General features: G+C 51.7%; 1 protein-coding gene across 3 annotated transcripts in view; it reads right to left on the bottom strand.

The window, feature by feature from the left end:
- Nucleotides 1-12,132: 12,132 nt before the first annotated feature.
- POTEI (POTE ankyrin domain family member I) overlaps nucleotides 12,133-20,812 on the bottom strand; it is a 56,308-nt gene continuing 47,628 nt past the window's right edge. For 2 of the 3 annotated variants that reach the window (XM_024243685.3, XM_054549119.2), the window contains one exon: nucleotides 12,133-19,799. In XM_024243685.3, coding sequence (XP_024099453.3) covers nucleotides 18,471-19,799 — 1,329 coding nt within the window. In that variant the 3' untranslated portion in view covers nucleotides 12,133-18,470. The remainder of the gene's footprint in view (nucleotides 19,800-20,812) is intronic. The other variant, XM_054549120.2, reaches the window with a different exon arrangement.

The raw sequence follows: 20,812 nt of genomic DNA, 5'->3' as shown, positions 1-20,812 counted from the left end.
CTTGGCCTTGCCTGGCATGCACAGGCCCCAGGTACTAACACGCTGCTCCGAGTGAGCTTCTCCTGCCTTGACACAAATTCTAAGTCTGGCCAGGGCCACAGAAGGCCGAGTCCCCTGGATGGTAATCCTGGCTGCTTTCTGCACTTGAACATAAAGTCCTCCTCAAGACGGCCTGTGGTCTGCCTCTTGGCTACCAAGAAGCCCGCAGTGCCATACGACCCGAGGCATGGACTGGAGCCCCAAAGGCAGCACACACCCTGCTCCTGAGCCTGCTGCTCATTTCCTCTCTGCAGCTCCATTTGTAGCACAGTTGTTGCACTGAGGCTTGTGCATGCCGGGCAAGGCCAAGCTGGCTCAAAGAGCAACCAGCCACCTCTGCAAGGGTGTGCCAGGAGCAGCTGTACCACTCACCCACTAGCAGCCGGACATGGCATATCAGTTCTTCTACCCTAAAGGTGGGACACAGTGCCATCTGCTTTTCTTAAGGCCTCTGCTCCATCAGCAATTAGGTGGCAGCCAAGGCAGGACAAGCTCACTCAGAGCAGCGTGTTAGTACCTGGGGCCTGTGCATGCCAGGGAGGCCAAGCTGGCTCAAAGGGCAACCAGCCACCTCTGCAAGGTATGGCCAGGGCTACAGAAGGCCGAGTCCCTTGGATGGTAATCCTGGCTGCTTTCTGCACTTGAACATAAAGTCCTCCTCAAGACGGCCTGTGGTCTGCCTCTAGGCAACCAAGAAGCCTGCAATGCTATACGACCCGAGGCATGGACTGGAGCCCCAAAGGCAGCGCACACGCTGCTCCTGAGCCTGCTGCTCGTTTCCTCTCTGTGCCTCCATTTGTAGCACAGTTGTTGCACTGAGACTTGTTCATGCCGGGCAAGGCCAAGCTGGCTCAAAGAGCAACCAGTCACCTCTGCAAGGGTGTGCCAGGAGCCGCTGCACCAGCCACCAACCTCACTTGCTGCCGGACATGGCACATCAGTACTTCTACCCTAAAGGTAGGGCCACAGGGCCATCTGCTTTTCCTAAAGCCTCTGCTCCATCAGCCATCAGGAGGCAGCCACTCAGGCTGTTGGAACCTGGCCATCCCAGCTTCCTTCAGTAGCTGAGGTTGCTGGATGGTCCACCTGCTCCTGGCACACCCTTGCAGAGGTGGCTGGTTGCTCTTTGAGCCAGCTTGGCCTTGCCTGGCATGCACAGGCCCCAGTTACTGAAACGCTGCTCTAAGTGAGCTTATCCTGCCTTGGCACAAATTCTAAGTCTGGCCAGGGTCAGAGAAGGCCGAGTCCGCTGGATGGTTATCCTGGCTGCTTTCTGCACTTAACATCAAGTCCTCCTCAAGACGGCCTGTGGTCTGCCTCTTGGCTACCAAGAAGCCCGCAGTGCCATACGACCCGAGGCATGGACTGGAGCCCCAAAGGCAGCACACACCCTGCTCCTGAGCCTGCTGCTCATTTCCTCTCTGCAGCTCCATTTGTAGCACAGTTGTTGCACTGAGGCTTGTGCATGCCGGGCAAGGCCAAGCTGGCTCAAAGAGCAACCAGCCACCTCTGCAAGGGTGTGCCAGGAGCAGCTGTACCACTCACCCACTAGCGGCCGGACATGGTACATCAGTTCTTCTACCCTAAAGGTGGGCCACAGACCATCTGCTTTTCCTAAGGCCTCTGCTCCATCAGCAATTAGGTGGCAGCCAAGGCAGGACAAGCTCACTCGGAGCAGCGTGTTAGTACCTGGGGCCTGTGCATGCCAGGGAGGCCAAGCTGGCTCAAAGAGCAACCAGCCACCTCTGCAAGGTATGGCCAGGGCTACAGAAGGCCGAGTCCCCTGGGTGGTAATCCTGGCTGCTTTCTGCACTTGAATATAAAGTCTTCCTCAAGACAGCCTGTGTTCTGCCTCTAGGCAACCAAGAAGCCCGCAGTCCTATATGACCCGAGGCATGGACTGGAGCCCCAAAGGCAGCACACACACTGCTCCTGCGCCTGCTGCTCCTTTTCTCTGTATGGCTCCATTTGTAGCACAGTAGTTGCACTGAGGCTTGTGCATGCCGGGCAAGGCCAAGCTGGCTCAAAGAGCAACCAGTCACCTCTGCAAGGGTGTGCCAGGAGCCAGTGGAACAGCCACCAACCTCACTTGCTGCCGGTCAGGCTAAATCAGTTCTTCTACCCTACAGGTAGGGCCCCAGTGCCATCTGCTTTTCCTCAGGTTTCTGCTCCATCAGCCATCCCGAGTCAGCCACTCAGGCTGTTGGAACCTGGCCATCCCAGCTTCCTTGAATAGCTGAGGTTGCTGGCTGGTCCACCTGCTCCTGGCACACCCTTGCAGAGGTGGCTGGTTGCTCTTTCAGCCAGCTTGGCCTTGCCTGGCATGCATAGGCCCCAGCTACTGACACGCTGCTCCAAGTGAGCTTATCCTGCCTTGGCACAAATTCGGAGTCTGGCCAGGGCCACAGAAGGCCGAGTCCCTTGGATGGTTCCTGCACGTGAACGTGAAGTCCACCTCAAGATGGCCTGTGGTCTGCCTCTTGGCAACCAAGAAGTCCGCAGTGCCATACGACCCTTGAGGCATGGACTGGAGTCCCAAAGGCAGCGCACACCCTGTTCCTCAGCCTGCTGCTCATTTCCTGTGGCTCCGTTTGCAGCACAGTAGTTGCACTGAGGCTTGTGCATGCCGGGCAAGGCCAAGCTGGCTCAAAGAGCAACCAGCCACCTCTGCAAGGGTGAGCCAGGGGCAGCCAGACCAGCCACCAACCTCACTCGCTGCTGGACGTGGTACATCAGTTCTTCTACCCTAAAGGTAGGGCCAAGAGGCAGACCACAGGCCATCTTGAGGAGGACTTTATGTTCAAGTGCAGAAAGCAGCCAGGATTGCCACCCAGGGGACTCAGCCTTCTGTGGTCCGCAGTGCCATACGAGCTCTGAGGCATGGACTGGTGACATCTGCTTTATAGAAAAATTAACTTAAGATCCATTAAAGACTTAAATGTGCCATCTGATTTTCCTCAGGCCTCTGCTCCATCAGCCCTCAGGTGGCAGCCACTCAGGCTGTTGGAACCTGGCCATCCCTGCTTCCTTCAGTGGGTGAGGTTGGTGGCTGGACCAACTGGTCCAGGCGCACCCTTGCAGAGGTGGCTGGTTGCTCTTTGAGCCAGCTTGGCCTTGCCTGGCATGCACAGGCCCCAGGTACTAACACGCTGCTCCGAGTGAGCTTCCCCTGCCTTGACACAAATGCTAAGTCTGGCCAGGGCCACAGAAGGCCGAGTCCCCTGGATGGTAATCCTGGCTGCTTTCTGCACTTGAACATAAAGTCTTCCTCAAGACGGCCTGTGGTCTGCCTCTTGGCAACCAAGAAGCCCGCAGTGCCATACGACCCGAGGCATGGACTGGAGCCCCAAAGGCAGCGCACACGCTGCTTCTGAGCCTGCTGCTCATTTCCTCTCTGTGCCTCCATTTGTAGCACAGTTGTTGCACTGAGGCTTGTGCATGCCGGGCAAGGCCAAGCTGGCTCAAAGAGCAACCAGTCACCTCTGCAAGGGTGTGCCAGGAGCCGCTGCACCAGCCACCAACCTCACTTGCTGCCGGACATGGCACATCAGTACTTCTACCCTAAAGGTAGGGCCACAGGGCCATCTGCTTTTCCTAAGGCCTCTGCTCCATCAGCCATCAGGAGGCACCACTCAGGCTGTTGGAACCTGGCCATCCCAGCTTCCTTGAATAGCTGAGGTTGCTGGATGGTCCACCTGCTCCTGGCACACCCTTGCAGAGGTGGCTGGTTGCTCTTTGAGCCAGCTTGGCCTTGCCTGGCATGCGTAGGCCCCAGCTACTGACACGCTGCTCTAAGTGAGCTTATCCTGCCTTGGCACAAATTCTAAGTCTGGCCAGGGTCAGAGAAGGCCGAGTCCGCTGGATGGTTATCCTGGCTGCTTTCTGCACTTGACATCAAGTCCTCCTCAAGACGGCCTGTTGTCTGCCTCTTGGCAACCAAGAAGCCCGCAGTGCATTACGAGCCCTGAGGCATGAACTGGAGCCCCAAAGGCAGAGCACACCCTGTTCCTGAGCCTGCTGCTCCTTTTCTCTATATGGCTCCATTTGTAGCACAGTTGTTGCACTGAGGCTTGTGCATGCCAGGCAAGGCCAAGCTGGCTCAAAGAGCAACCAGCCACCTCTGCAAGGGTGTGCCAGGAGCAGGTGTACCACTCAACCACTAGCGGCCAGACATGGTACATCAGTTCTTCTAACCTACAAGTAGGGCCCCAGTGCCATCTGCTTTTCCTCAGGTTGCTCCATCAGCCATCCTGAGTCAGCCACTCAGGCTGTTGGAACCTGGCCATCTCAGCTTCCTTGAGTAGCTGAGGTTGCTGGATGGTCCACCTGCTCCTGGCACACCCTTGCAGAGGTGGCTGGTTGCTCTCTGAGCCAGCTTGGCCTTGCCTGGCATGCATAGGCCCCAGCTACTGACACGCTGCTCCAAGTGAGCTTGTCCAGCGTTGGCACAAATTCTCAGTCTCACCAGAGCCACAGAAGGCCAAGTCCCTTGGATGGTAATCCTGGCTGCTTTCTGCACTTGAACATAAAGGTCTCCTCAAGACGGCCTGTTGTCTGACTCTTGGCAACCAAAATCCAGCAGTGGCATACGAGCCCTGAGGCATGGACTGGAGTCCCAAAGGCAGCGCATACCCTGCTCCTCAGCCTGCTGCTTGTTTCCTGTCTCTGGTTCCATTTGTAGCACAGTAACTGCACTGAGGCTTGTGCATGCCGGGCAAGGCCAAGCTGGCTCAAAGAGCAACCAGTCACCTCTGCAAGGGTGTGCCAGGAGCAGGTCCACCAGTCACCAACCTCACTTGCTGCCGAACATGGCACATCAATACTTCTACCCTAAAGGTAGGGCCACAGGACCGTCTGCTTTTCCTAAGGCCTCTGCTCCATCAGCCCTCAGGTGGCAGCCACTCAGGCTGTTGGAACCTGGCCATCCCTGCTTCCTTCAGTGGGTGAGGCTGGTGGCTGGACCAACTGGTCCAGGCGCACCCTTGCAGAGGTGGCTGGTTGCTCTTTGAGCCAGCTTGGCCTTGCCTGGCATGCACAGGCCCCAGGTACTAACACGCTGCTCCGAGTGAGCTTCTCCTGCCTTGACACAAATTCTAAGTCTGGCCAGGGCCACAGAAGGCCGAGTCCGCTGGATGGTAATCCTGGCTGCTTTCTGCACTTGAACATAAAGTCTTCCTCAAGACGGCCTGTGGTCTGCCTCTTGGCTACCAAGAAGCCCGCAGTGCCATACGACCCGAGGCATGGACTGGAGCCCCAAAGGCAGCACACACCCTGCTCCTGAGCCTGCTGCTCATTTCCTCTCTGCAGCTCCATTTGTAGCACAGTTGTTGCACTGAGGCTTGTGCATGCCGGGCAAGGCCAAGCTGGCTCAAAGAGCAACCAGCCACCTCTGCAAGGGTGTGCCAGGAGCAGCTGTACCACTCACCCACTAGCGGCCGGACATGGTACATCAGTTCTTCTACCCTAAAGGTGGGCCACAGACCATCTGCTTTTCCTAAGGCCTCTGCTCCATCAGCAATTAGGTGGCAGCCAAGGCAGGACAAGCTCACTCGGAGCAGCGTGTTAGTACCTGGGGCCTGTGCATGCCAGGGAGGCCAAGCTGGCTCAAAGAGCAACCAGCCACCTCTGCAAGGTATGGCCAGGGCTACAGAAGGCCGAGTCCCCTGGGTGGTAATCCTGGCTGCTTTCTGCACTTGAACATAAAGTCTTCCTCAAGACAGCCTGTGTTCTGCCTCTAGGCAACCAAGAAGCCCGCAGTGCTATATGACCCGAGGCATGGACTGGAGCCCCAAAGGCAGCACACACACTGCTCCTGCGCCTGCTGCTCCTTTTCTCTGTATGGCTCCATTTGTAGCACAGTAGTTGCACTGAGGCTTGTGCATGCCGGGCAAGGCCAAGCTGGCTCAAAGAGCAACCAGTCACCTCTGCAAGGGTGTGCCAGGAGCCAGTGGAACAGCCACCAACCTCACTTGCTGCCGGTCAGGCTAAATCAGTTCTTCTACCCTACAGGTAGGGCCCCAGTGCCATCTGCTTTTCCTCAGGTTTCTGCTCCATCAGCCATCCCGAGTCAGCCACTCAGGCTGTTGGAACCTGGCCATCCCAGCTTCCTTGAATAGCTGAGGTTGCTGGCTGGTCCACCTGCTCCTGGCACACCCTTGCAGAGGTGGCTGGTTGCTCTTTCAGCCAGCTTGGCCTTGCCTGGCATGCATAGGCCCCAGCTACTGACACGCTGCTCCAAGTGAGCTTATCCTGCCTTGGCACAAATTCGGAGTCTGGCCAGGGCCACAGAAGGCCGAGTCCCTTGGATGGTTCCTGCACGTGAACGTGAAGTCCACCTCAAGATGGCCTGTGGTCTGCCTCTTGGCAACCAAGAAGTCCGCAGTGCCATACGACCCTTGAGGCATGGACTGGAGTCCCAAAGGCAGCGCACACCCTGTTCCTCAGCCTGCTGCTCATTTCCTGTGGCTCCGTTTGCAGCACAGTAGTTGCACTGAGGCTTGTGCATGCCGGGCAAGGCCAAGCTGGCTCAAAGAGCAACCAGCCACCTCTGCAAGGGTGAGCCAGGGGCAGCCAGACCAGCCACCAACCTCACTCGCTGCTGGACGTGGTACATCAGTTCTTCTACCCTAAAGGTAGGGCCAAGAGGCAGACCACAGGCCATCTTGAGGAGGACTTTATGTTCAAGTGCAGAAAGCAGCCAGGATTGCCACCCAGGGGACTCAGCCTTCTGTGGTCCGCAGTGCCATACGAGCTCTGAGGCATGGACTGGTGACATCTGCTTTATAGAAAAATTAACTTAAGATCCATTAAAGACTTAAATGTGCCATCTGATTTTCCTCAGGCCTCTGCTCCATCAGCCCTCAGGTGGCAGCCACTCAGGCTGTTGGAACCTGGCCATCCCTGCTTCCTTCAGTGGGTGAGGTTGGTGGCTGGACCAACTGGTCCAGGCGCACCCTTGCAGAGGTGGCTGGTTGCTCTTTGAGCCAGCTTGGCCTTGCCTGGCATGCACAGGCCCCAGGTACTAACACGCTGCTCCGAGTGAGCTTCCCCTGCCTTGACACAAATGCTAAGTCTGGCCAGGGCCACAGAAGGCCGAGTCCCCTGGATGGTAATCCTGGCTGCTTTCTGCACTTGAACATAAAGTCTTCCTCAAGACGGCCTGTGGTCTGCCTCTTGGCAACCAAGAAGCCCGCAGTGCCATACGACCCGAGGCATGGACTGGAGCCCCAAAGGCAGCGCACACGCTGCTTCTGAGCCTGCTGCTCGTTTCCTCTCTGTGCCTCCATTTGTAGCACAGTTGTTGCACTGAGGCTTGTGCATGCCGGGCAAGGCCAAGCTGGCTCAAAGAGCAACCAGTCACCTCTGCAAGGGTGTGCCAGGAGCCGCTGCACCAGCCACCAACCTCACTTGCTGCCGGACATGGCACATCAGTACTTCTACCCTAAAGGTAGGGCCACAGGGCCATCTGCTTTTCCTAAGGCCTCTGCTCCATCAGCCATCAGGAGGCACCACTCAGGCTGTTGGAACCTGGCCATCCCAGCTTCCTTGAATAGCTGAGGTTGCTGGATGGTCCACCTGCTCCTGGCACACCCTTGCAGAGGTGGCTGGTTGCTCTTTGAGCCAGCTTGGCCTTGCCTGGCATGCGTAGGCCCCAGCTACTGACACGCTGCTCTAAGTGAGCTTATCCTGCCTTGGCACAAATTCTAAGTCTGGCCAGGGTCAGAGAAGGCCGAGTCCGCTGGATGGTTATCCTGGCTGCTTTCTGCACTTGACATCAAGTCCTCCTCAAGACGGCCTGTTGTCTGCCTCTTGGCAACCAAGAAGCCCGCAGTGCATTACGAGCCCTGAGGCATGAACTGGAGCCCCAAAGGCAGAGCACACCCTGTTCCTGAGCCTGCTGCTCCTTTTCTCTATATGGCTCCATTTGTAGCACAGTTGTTGCACTGAGGCTTGTGCATGCCAGGCAAGGCCAAGCTAGCTCAAAGAGCAACCAGCCACCTCTGCAAGGGTGTGCCAGGAGCAGGTGTACCACTCAACCACTAGCGGCCAGACATGGTACGTCAGTTCTTCTAACCTACAAGTAGGGCCCCAGTGCCATCTGCTTTTCCTCAGGTTGCTCCATCAGCCATCCCGAGTCAGCCACTCAGGCTGTTGGAACCTGGCCATCTCAGCTTCCTTGAGTAGCTGAGGTTGCTGGATGGTCCACCTGCTCCTGGCACACCCTTGCAGAGGTGGCTGGTTGCTCTCTGAGCCAGCTTGGCCTTGCCTGGCATGCATAGGCCCCAGCTACTGACACGCTGCTCCAAGTGAGCTTGTCCAGCGTTGGCACAAATTCTCAGTCTCACCAGAGCCACAGAAGGCCAAGTCCCTTGGATGGTAATCCTGGCTGCTTTCTGCACTTGAACATAAAGGTCTCCTCAAGACGGCCTGTTGTCTGACTCTTGGCAACCAAAATCCAGCAGTGGCATACGAGCCCTGAGGCATGGACTGGAGTCCCAAAGGCAGCGCATACCCTGCTCCTCAGCCTGCTGCTTGTTTCCTGTCTCTGGTTCCATTTGTAGCACAGTAACTGCACTGAGGCTTGTGCATGCCGGGCAAGGCCAAGCTGGCTCAAAGAGCAACCAGTCACCTCTGCAAGGGTGTGCCAGGAGCAGGTCCACCAGTCACCAACCTCACTTGCTGCCGAACATGGCACATCAATACTTCTACCCTAAAGGTAGGGCCACAGGACCGTCTGCTTTTCCTAAGGCCTCTGCTCCATCAGCCCTCAGGTGGCAGCCACTCAGGCTGTTGGAACCTGGCCATCCCTGCTTCCTTCAGTGGGTGAGGCTGGTGGCTGGACCAACTGGTCCAGGCGCACCCTTGCAGAGGTGGCTGGTTGCTCTTTGAGCCAGCTTGGCCTTGCCTGGCATGCACAGGCCCCAGGTACTAACACGCTGCTCCGAGTGAGCTTCTCCTGCCTTGACACAAATTCTAAGTCTGGCCAGGGCCACAGAAGGCCGAGTCCGCTGGATGGTAATCCTGGCTGCTTTCTGCACTTGAACATAAAGTCTTCCTCAAGACGGCCTGTGGTCTGCCTCTTGGCTACCAAGAAGCCCGCAGTGCCATACGACCCGAGGCATGGACTGGAGCCCCAAAGGCAGCACACACCCTGCTCCTGAGCCTGCTGCTCATTTCCTCTCTGCAGCTCCATTTGTAGCACAGTTGTTGCACTGAGGCTTGTGCATGCCGGGCAAGGCCAAGCTGGCTCAAAGAGCAACCAGCCACCTCTGCAAGGGTGTGCCAGGAGCAGCTGTACCACTCACCCACTAGCGGCCGGACATGGTACATCAGTTCTTCTACCCTAAAGGTGGGCCACAGACCATCTGCTTTTCCTAAGGCCTCTGCTCCATCAGCAATTAGGTGGCAGCCAAGGCAGGACAAGCTCACTCGGAGCAGCGTGTTAGTACCTGGGGCCTGTGCATGCCAGGGAGGCCAAGCTGGCTCAAAGAGCAACCAGCCACCTCTGCAAGGTATGGCCAGGGCTACAGAAGGCCGAGTCCCCTGGGTGGTAATCCTGGCTGCTTTCTGCACTTGAACATAAAGTCTTCCTCAAGACAGCCTGTGTTCTGCCTCTAGGCAACCAAGAAGCCCGCAGTGCTATATGACCCGAGGCATGGACTGGAGCCCCAAAGGCAGCACACACACTGCTCCTGCGCCTGCTGCTCCTTTTCTCTGTATGGCTCCATTTGTAGCACAGTAGTTGCACTGAGGCTTGTGCATGCCGGGCAAGGCCAAGCTGGCTCAAAGAGCAACCAGTCACCTCTGCAAGGGTGTGCCAGGAGCCAGTGGAACAGCCACCAACCTCACTTGCTGCCGGTCAGGCTAAATCAGTTCTTCTACCCTACAGGTAGGGCCCCAGTGCCATCTGCTTTTCCTCAGGTTTCTGCTCCATCAGCCATCCCGAGTCAGCCACTCAGGCTGTTGGAACCTGGCCATCCCAGCTTCCTTGAATAGCTGAGGTTGCTGGCTGGTCCACCTGCTCCTGGCACACCCTTGCAGAGGTGGCTGGTTGCTCTTTCAGCCAGCTTGGCCTTGCCTGGCATGCATAGGCCCCAGCTACTGACACGCTGCTCCAAGTGAGCTTATCCTGCCTTGGCACAAATTCGGAGTCTGGCCAGGGCCACAGAAGGCCGAGTCCCTTGGATGGTTCCTGCACGTGAACGTGAAGTCCACCTCAAGATGGCCTGTGGTCTGCCTCTTGGCAACCAAGAAGTCCGCAGTGCCATACGACCCTTGAGGCATGGACTGGAGTCCCAAAGGCAGCGCACACCCTGTTCCTCAGCCTGCTGCTCATTTCCTGTGGCTCCGTTTGCAGCACAGTAGTTGCACTGAGGCTTGTGCATGCCGGGCAAGGCCAAGCTGGCTCAAAGAGCAACCAGCCACCTCTGCAAGGGTGAGCCAGGGGCAGCCAGACCAGCCACCAACCTCACTCGCTGCTGGACGTGGTACATCAGTTCTTCTACCCTAAAGGTAGGGCCAAGAGGCAGACCACAGGCCATCTTGAGGAGGACTTTATGTTCAAGTGCAGAAAGCAGCCAGGATTGCCACCCAGGGGACTCAGCCTTCTGTGGTCCGCAGTGCCATACGAGCTCTGAGGCATGGACTGGTGACATCTGCTTTATAGAAAAATTAACTTAAGATCCATTAAAGACTTAAATGTGCCATCTGATTTTCCTCAGGCCTCTGCTCCATCAGCCCTCAGGTGGCAGCCACTCAGGCTGTTGGAACCTGGCCATCCCTGCTTCCTTCAGTGGGTGAGGTTGGTGGCTGGACCAACTGGTCCAGGCGCACCCTTGCAGAGGTGGCTGGTTGCTCTTTGAGCCAGCTTGGCCTTGCCTGGCATGCACAGGCCCCAGGTACTAACACGCTGCTCCGAGTGAGCTTCCCCTGCCTTGACACAAATTCTAAGTCTGGCCAGGGCCACAGAAGGCCGAGTCCGCTGGATGGTAATCCTGGCTGCTTTCTGCACTTGAACATAAAGTCTTCCTCAAGACAGCCTGTGGTCTGCGTCTTGGCAACCAAGAAGCCCACAGTGCCATACGACCCGAGGCATGGACTGGAGCCCCAAAGGCAGCACACACCCTGCTCCTGAGCCTGCTGCTCATTTCCTCTCTGCAGCTCCATTTGTAGCACAGTTGTTGCACTGAGGCTTGTGCATGCCGGGCAAGGCCAAGCTGGCTCAAAGAGCAACCAGCCACCTCTGCAAGGGTGTGCCAGGGGCAGCTGTACCACTCACCCACTAGCGGCCGGACATGGTACATCAGTTCTTCTACCCTAAAGGTGGGCCACAGACCATCTGCTTTTCTTAAGGCCTCTGCTCCATCAGCAATTAGGTGGCAGCCAAGGCAGAACAAGCTCACTCAGAGCAGCGTGTTAGTACCTGGGGCCTGTGCATGCCAGGGAGGCCAAGCTGGCTCAAAGAGCAACCAGCCACCTCTGCAAGTTATGGCCAGGGCTACATAAGGCCCCCCTGGATGGTAATCCTGGCTGCTTTCTGCACTTGAACATAAAGTCCTCCTCAAGACGGCCTGTGGTCTGCTTCTAGGCAACCAAGAAGCCCACAGTGCCATACGACCCGAGGCATGGACTGGAGCCCCAAAGGCAGCGCACACGCTGCTCCTGAGCCTGCTGCTCGTTCCTCTCTGTGCCTCCATTTGTAGCACAGTTGTTGCACTGAGGCTTGTGCATGCTGGGCAAGGCCAAGCTGGCTCAAAGAGCAACCAGTCACCTCTGCGAGGGTGTGCCAGGAGCCGGTGGAACAGCCACCAACCTCACTTGCTGCCGGACATGGCACATCAGTACTTCCACCCTAAAGGTAGGATCACAGGGCCATCTGCTTTTCCTAAGGCCTCTGCTCCATCAGCCATCAGGAGTCAGCCACTCAGGCTGTTGGAACCTGGCCATCCCAGCTTCCTTGAGTAGCTGAGGTTGCTGGATGGTCCACCTGCTCCTGGCACACCCTTGCAGAGGTGGCTGGTTGCTCTTTGAGCCAGCTTGGCCTTGCCTCGCATGCATAGGCCCCAGCTACTGACACGCTGCTCCGAGTGAGCTTGTCCTGCCTTGGCACAAATTCTGAGTCTGGCCAGGGTCACAGCAGGCCGAGTTCCCTGGATGGTTATCCTGGCTGCTTTCTGCGCTTGAATATAAAGTCCTCCTCAAGACGGCCTGTTGTCTGCCTCTTGGCAACCAAGAAGCCCGCAGTGCCATACGAGCCCTGAGGCATGGACTGGAGCCCCAAAGGCAGCGCACACCCTGCTCCTGAGCCTGCTGCTCGTTTCCTCTCTGTGGCTCCATTTATAGGACAGTTGTTGCACTGAAGCTTGTGCATGCCGGGCAAGGCCAAGCTGGCTCAAAGAGCAACCAGCCACATCTGTAAGGGTCCATTTGGAGCAGGGGTACCAGACACCAACCTCACCCACTCAAGGAAGTAGGGAATGCATGTTTGTACCATGCATTTCACTACAAGTGCATTTCCCCCGAGGTTGGTGGCCTACGTTTTCTTCTAGGTTTTTTGCTTTTGGGTCTAACGTTTAACTCTTTCATCCTTCTTAAGTTAATTTTTGTAAAAAGTGTAAGGAAGTGGCCCAGTTTCAGTTTTCTGCATATGGCTAGCCAGTTTTCCTAACACCATTTATTAAATAGGCAATCCTTCCCCCAGTGCTTACTTTTGTCAGTTTTGTCAAAGATCTGGTTGTTTTACATGTGTGGTGTCATTTCTGTGGCCTCTGTTCTGTTCCATTGGTCTGTATCCTGGTTTGGTACCAGCACCATGCTGTTTACGTTACTGTGGCCTTGTAGAATAGTTTGAAGTCAGGTACTGTGATGCCTCCAGCTTTGTTCTTTTTGCTTAGGATTGTCTTGGCTATGCGGACTGTTTTTTGTTTCCATATGAAATTTAGAGTAGTTTTTCTAATTTTGTGAAGAAAGTCAATGGTAGCTTGATGGGGATAGCACTGAATCTATCAATCACTTTGGGTGGTATGGCACTCAGGCACAGAAATGTCCTTGTGTTAGGCAATACCATTCAGGACATAGGCATGGGCAGAGACTTCATCACTACAACACCGAAAGCAATGGCAACAAAAGCCAAAATTGACAAATGGGATCTAATTAAGCTAAAAAGTGTCTGCAGAGCAAAAGAAACTATCATCAGAGTGAACAGGCAACCCACAGAATGGGAGAAAATTTTTGCAATCTATCCATCTGACAAAGGGCTAATATGCAGGATCTACAAAGAACTTAAACAAATTTACAAGAAAAAAAAAACCCCATTAAAAAATGGGCAAAACATATGAACAGACACTTCCTAAAGAAGGCATTTATGCAGCCAAAGAACACATGAAGCAAAGCACATCATCACTGGTCATTAGAGAAATGGAAATCAAAACCACAATGAGATACAATCTCACGCCACTTAGAATGGCCATCATTAAAAGCTCAGGAAACAACAGATGCTGGAGAGGATGTGGAGAAATAGGAATGCTTTTACTCTTGGTGGGAGTATAAATTAGTTCAACCATTGTGAAGACAGTGTGACAATTCCTCAAGGATCTACAACTAGAAATACATTTGACCCAGTAATCCCATTACTGGGTATATACTGAAAAAATAATAAATCATTCTAATAGAAAGACACATGCACACGTATGTTTACTGTGGCACAGTTCACAACAGCAAACACTTGGAACCAACCCAAATGCCCATGAATGATAGACTGGATAATGTGGCATATATACACTATGGAATGCTATGCAGCCATAAAAAAGGATGAGTTCATGTCCTTTGCAGGGACATGGATGAAGCTGGAAACCATCATTCTCAGCAAACTAACACAAGAACAGAAAACCAAACACCACATGTTCTCACTCGTAGGTAGGAACTGAACAATGAGAACACATGGACACAGGAAGGGGAACATAACACACCAGGGACTGTTGTGGGGTGGGGGAGGGGGAGGGATAGCATTAGGAGATATACCTAATGTTAAATGACGAGTTAATGGGTGCAGCACACCAACATGGCACATGTATACATATGTAACAAACCTGCACGTTGTGCACAAGTATCCTAAAACTTAAAGTATAATAATAAAATTTAAAAATTTAAAAAAAGTTTTAAAAAATTTCCAACTGGATTTTTGTTTGTTTGTTTTTTGGTTTTGGGGGGTTTTTTTGTTTTTTTGTTTTTGTTTTTGTTTGTTTTTTTGTTTTTTTGTTTTGCTTTTTGTTTTTTGTTTTGTTTTCTGTTTTGTTTTTTTGTTTTGCTTTTTGTTTTTTGTTTTGTTTTCTGTTTTTTTGTTTTTTTGCAGCCACAGGAGTTTTAGCCAATTCAGATGCCTTGCTCCCCACAATTTGGAACATTCCTTTGGATTTGACCAAGTCAGGAAGAGATGGGAGAAAAGTGAAACAACAATAAAACCCCAAACATAAACAAAAAGAGTTAAGCAAAACAAACATGCACAATTCATATGATTACTGAGTGTTCTAATGGTAAGGAGAAATTAAAAGCACCTGGTGGGTCATCTTAAATTTTAGTCATTAAGGAAAAATTTTAAGACAAAACTCTAATTCAGCTACTTACCTGGAAATAAGGCTCAGGCTGGTGATTGTTCTCTGCCATCTTAGAAGGTGGAAAAACTTACACTCACCTTCCCTGTCAGAAGCAAGCTGAAACTCAGGAAAGGAGGTGCCTGCTCTCTTTCATCATGGAAGCAGGAAAACTTGCCTTCCTTGTTGGAAATGAGTAAAACTTCAAAAAAGGAGTTGTACAGCAAAATCAATCTTACATCTCAACCAAATTTTGGGAGATCAGGGACTCTGCAGGGGAGAAGCTCCACAACCTCAGCAAATTATCCTATTGGTTTGGGCAATAAAAATAGCCCAGGTTGGTATCAAGCAATAATGAGATTTATCAAAGGTCAGGACCACCTTTGTAATGTCCTTCTCTTTTTTTATCTTTATTGGTATAGTCTGTTTTGTCAGAAACTAGGAGTGCAACACCTGCTTTTTTCTGTTTTCCATTTGCTTGAAATATTTTTCTCCATTCCTTTATTTTGAGCCTATATATGGCACTGCACGTGAGATGGGTTGCTTGAAGACGGCATACTCCAGTGGGTCTTGGTTCTTTATCCGGCTTGCCCCGTGTCTTTCAATGGGAGAATTTAGCCCATTTACATTTAAGGTTAGTAATGGTATGTGTGGATTTTATCCTGTCATCATGCTGTCAGCTGGTTGTTTTGCCGACTTACATATGTGGTTGGTTTTTAGCATCACTGCACTGTGTACTTCAGTGCATTTTTTTAGTGGCTGGTGATGGTCTTTTCTTTCCATATTTAGTGCTTCCTTCAGGAGCTCTCGTAAGGTAGATCTGGTGATACCGAATTCACTCAGAATTTGCTTGTCTGAAAAGGATCTTATTTCTCCTTCAATTATGATGCTTAATTTTGCTGGACATGAAATTCTGGGCTGAAATTTCTTTTCTTTAATGGCAGTTGACGTGGGTTGGGGTGTGTGCTGCACTCCCGTGTGCTGTCAGGGCAAGTACAGCAAAACCCACCTGTGTAAACACACACAGCAAAGTGATGTAGGAAGTTTCCATATAAAGGGCTGCCGTATGGAGAGGCAATGTGCAGGCTGATGCGTGGCTGTAGGGGCCACCTTGCTGCAGCTCTCCACTGATATGGTACGGTCCACTAGCATGGAAGCTATGGTGTGGGCATCCGAGAGTGCCCTGTAAGCAGGTGTGGCCAGGCTGGGGCCCTGGGAGAGGCAAGCAGACTAAGGAGTGCTGAGATCAGACTGGCCCCATCTCAAGTGCAAGACTGCCCAGCCTCCAGAGATCAGGTCTCAGAGGAGAACTCTCTCAAAAGTGAACCCCCAGCACAGCACAGCTGCTCTACACAAACATGGCTAGACTTCTTTTTTTAAGCAAGTCTCCTTTTTTAAAAAGGGAACTCTTGGACCTGATCTCTGCTGGGGAATCTTGCACATGAGATGTGGCTGGTCTGACCTCAGCATTCCTAAAGTGCTGGGATAAAGTGTCTCACAAGGGCAAGTGGACCCTAGAGAGATAGCTGTCCCTGCCCTCTGGGCTCCACATCACCTGACTTGCTGCTCCACCACTTTTGCTTGTCTCCTGGGAGCTCCATCCCAGAGACATGTGAGTTAGCAATCACTTAGTGTAATCAGCCCAGGATGGAGGGTCTGTGCTGTGGGCCCAAGCCAGGGTTCCCTGTCTGGTGATGAGTAGTGGAGGGTGTGTGGTACCTGTGGGAGATGGACTGGCTTGTTCTTTGAGTCAACTTCAGCTTATTGGAGGTGATGATAGGGCACTTAGGGTCTTTGCTCCCTTGATATATATTCTGAGGGTAGGAAGGGCAGTTCACTGCAGAGGCAGTGGCAGAAAGGATTTCATTTGCTCCTGGAAGCTCTGTCCAAGGAACTGCTGAGTTGCTACTGGCTTGATAGCTCCGGTGGTGGGCGGGCTAGAGACCCAGGCCAGGAGGACCTGTCCATCAAGTAGAGAGTCCGGCCACTTTTCTGTAGGGCTGCTGTGGTATGCTGGGGGTCCCCTCCAGTCCCTAATTGCCTCGTATTTTCCAGGGAAGATGATAGCCTGCCCCTTCCTCTGGAAACTCTATACCACTGAGGTACGAACCTGTTGCCAATCTGAACACACCTATAAGATGTGGCTGGAGGCAAGTTGAGAAGTCTTACTTAGTCAGGAGGAACAAGAACAGGGACTTGCTTTAAAAAAAAGTCTGGCCACGTTTTTATAGAGCAGCCGTGCTGTGCTGGGGGTTCACTTCAGCCCCTGGTCGCCTCAGACACTCTGAAGCCCTAAGGCTGAAATGGCTGGGTCGCCCAAAGAGCAAAGATGACAATCTGGTCCTCTCCCTGGGAGCTCTGACTCAGGGAAGCCTGAGACCTCTGTTGGCCAGAGAACAGCAGTCAAGGTAGCCAGAGACCCTGGTTGATAAAGACTTCACCCGCTGACTAGAAATGTGGTCAGGGACTGATGTAAACAAGTCTGGCCACGTTTTTGTAGCGTGGCTGTGCTGTGCTGAGGCACCTCTTCCACCCCTTGTCAGCTTGGGCTCTCCAAAGCCCGCAGGCCAGAACAGCTAGTCACCCAAACAGCAAAGGTGGGGGCCTGCCCCTCTCTCTGGGAGCTCTGTCCCAGGAACATTTCACATTTCCATTGGCCAAGGAATGCTGGTGGGGGTAGCTGGAGGCCCCAGTTGGGAGATCCTGTCCAGTGAGGTGGAACAGGATCAGGGGCCTGCTTACAGAAGCAGTCTGGCCATGATCTGGTAAAGCAGCTATGCTGTGCTGTAGGATCTCTTCTGTCCCTGGTTGGTTTGTATTCTCCAAAGCCCACAGGCTGGAATGACTAAGTTGCCTGAATGGGAAAAATGGCGGCCTGCCCCATCTTTTCTCTCAGAGTTTTATCTTGTTTCATGGAGCTTAATTTTTAGCCTGTTGATTTTACTGTCTACATTAGACTTGTTGAGAAAGAATCTGTTCTCTTTTAGGTGAGATAAATGAGAATTCATTGTCTTCTGTAAATAAACCTGTTCATGTCTTGTTCTCTGGAAAGAAGTCTCTTTCAGCTCTCTGACTTTGGTCACAATCATGTAGAGCAGCAGCCAGCCTACAATGACGTAATTGAATTTCCATTTCCAGTGTTTCTTTGTTGTGTCTTACATTGTCCAGTTCAGAACTGAGAATTTTATTCTCAGTTGTCAACATGCTAAGCTGTCCACTGTACTGAAATACTGTGCTTCCTCATTCAATTTTTTTTAAGGTGTGCACTTTTATCCAACTCTCCTGAAGTCAGAGTACAGGTAAGTCCTGGCTGCCTCAAGCCACTCTCAGGGAGACCAAAAGTCTTCATACACCCAAAGTTGGGGTACAAAAAAGGGGGGCCACGAAGGCTGATCATTCAAAATAAAACAAAATTAAAAAGTATTATGGCGAAGATTCAAAAAGTTTTGCATTACGTAATTTGCACGAAAGCAATGCTATCACCTCCCCTGTGTGAACTAGGGAGAGGACTGGGCCATTCTCCTTAGAGAGAAGTGGAGTGGCTTTTAGCAGGGCAAGGGGCTTCCTGAAACAATGCATCTCACCATATTTGGAATGACTATTGAAAAGAAGAACAATGTACAGTCAAAGTCCTCGGCCACATTGTAGAACTTTGGGGGAAGCTCGCTCCAACTGACTGCTGTCACCTTCACCATTCCAGTTTTTAAATCCTGAGTCAAGCCAATAAAAAACAAAACAAAAAATGAAACAAGAAAACAAATAAAGCCATGCCAATCTCATGTTGTTTTCTGAGAAGTTTGGTTTGGTAAAGAAAGGGTGTAACGCAACTAAGTCAGAGTCCACCTAGAAGCATTTGCGGTGGACAATGGAGGGGCCTGACTCATCATACTCCTGCTTGCTGATCCACATCTGCTGGAAGGTGGACAGCGAGGCCAGGATGGAGCCACCGACCCACACGGAGTACTTGCGCTTGGGAGGAGCAATGATCTTAATCTTCATCGTGCTAGGCGCCAGGGCAGCAATCTCCTTCTGCATCCTGTGGGCGATGCCAGGGTACATGGTGGTGCCGCCAGACAGCACTGTGTTGGTGTACAGATCTTTGCGGATGTCCACATCAGACTTCATGATGGAGTTGAAGGTAGTTTCGTGGATGCCACAGGATTCCATGCCCAGGAAGCAAGGCTGGAAGAGCGCCTCAGGGCAGCGGAACCGTTCGTTGCCGATGGTGATGACCTGGCCATCAGGCAGCTCGTAGCTCTTCTCTAGGGAGGAGCTGGAGGCCGCCGTGGCCATCTCCTGCTCGAAGTCCAGGGCAACATAGCACAGCTTCTCTTTGATGTCACGCACAATTTCCCGCTCAGCCGTGGTGGTGAACCTATAGCCACGCTCGGTGAGGATCTTCATGAGGTAGTCAGTCAGTTCCCGGCCAGCCAGGTCTAGGCGCAGGGTGGTGTGGGGGAGGGCATTCCCCTCATAGATGGACACAGTGTGGGTGACCCCATCACCAGAGTCCATCACGATGCCAGTAGTACGGCCAGAGGTGTACAGCGACAGCACGGCCTGGATGGCCACGTACATGGCTGGGGTGTTGAAGGTCTCAAACATGATCTGGGTCATCTTCTCGCGGTTGGCCTTGGGGTTCAGGGGAGCCTCGGTCAGCAGGATGGGGTGCTCCTCGGGAGCCACACGCAGCTCATTGTAGAAGGTGTGGTGCCAGATCTTCTCCATGTCGTCCCAGTTGGTGATGATGCCGTGCTCCATGGGGTACTTCAGGGTCAGGATGCCTCTCTTGCTCTGGGCCTCGTTGCCCACATAGGACTCCTTCTGATGCATGCCCCCCATCATGCCCTGGTGCCTGGGGCGCCCCACGATGGAAGGAAAGACAGCCCGGGGGGCATCGTCGCCCGCAAAGCCGGCCTTGCACACGCCAGAGCCGTTGTCAATGACGAGCACGGCGGTATCGTCATCCATGGTGAGCTCATTCAATTGTAGAGCCTTTAAAAGATTATCATTCTTTTCTTCCACACTTTCAATTTCCTCCAAATATTTCTTTTCTCTTAGCTGGCTCTGATGTTTCATTGTGTCTAGCTCCAGTCTTAGCATGGCAATTTCTTCCTGCAACGTACTATTTTCACGCAGGAGGTCTTTTTCTTTCTTATAACTAAGAGAAAGCTAAGTAAACAAAGGGAACTTTTAGTTAGCACTCAATAGATTGACATATCATGATTTCTTCTGAAATTAAAAAATAACGTGTATTTGTATAATGAAAGAATCCCCATAGTAGATATTTAACTGGAAAAAAGTTAGACAAAACTTCAAACTTAATAGAGTGTAAATTCCTCTAGTGATTTATTTTTCATCGTCTTTAAATAAATATTTAAACTTTCAGGAATCTGCTCCTGAATTCCTAAAAGTTTAAATATTTATTTAAAGACGATGAAAAATAAATCACTAGAGGATTTTTAAGAATCTCAGAATTAAAAAAGCCTTTCTCAGAGTTACAAAAAACCCAGAGGCATAAAATATAAGATTAATACATTTGACTATATTTTTAAGATTAGGTTTACACTCTGATATCTAAGCTATCAACCACACCATCCTAAGAGCTTTAGCTATGCATATATTTGGACAGAAGCAATTTCTCAAAGTTCTTTAAGTTTCTTTTACTGAAGAACGTTTTACTGATATTCTACGTTTCTAATATTTTTATACTCAGTTATAAGAATTACATTTATAACTGTTAAATCTAAGCACTGTACCCTTCTACACCGTACACATCTGTATCTAAGCATTGCACTTCTACATACAATACTGAACTCATTTAAGATTGCGATTCTTAAAAGGAGAGGTCAAAAAATATATACAAGATGCAGGATTTTCCCCAGGTCTGCTGATGCTACTTCTAGTGATCCTCCACAAAACCACAGTTACTTCTGTGGTGTAAATAAATACAAAAGAAGCCTTTTGTTTCAAAATATGAATGGTAAATAAGATACAACTTATAGAGATTTTCTTAGAAATCATGAGATTATTTACCATTGTGATAACTTTTATTTCCTCTTTATAATGTTTGAAACAGTAGTAACGGTGAAATAGGGGAAATATACTGAACTATTTCTCTAGGAACAAAATACTTATCAATAAATTATCACTAAATGTGTATCATGGCATGTCATATTTTTCAA

The sequence above is a fragment of the Pongo abelii genome, chromosome 11 (genome assembly GCF_028885655.2).
Source record: "Pongo abelii isolate AG06213 chromosome 11, NHGRI_mPonAbe1-v2.0_pri, whole genome shotgun sequence".
In the NCBI taxonomy this organism is placed as follows: Eukaryota; Metazoa; Chordata; class Mammalia; order Primates; family Hominidae; genus Pongo; species Pongo abelii.
This window is presented reverse-complemented; position numbering and strand designations above follow the sequence as displayed.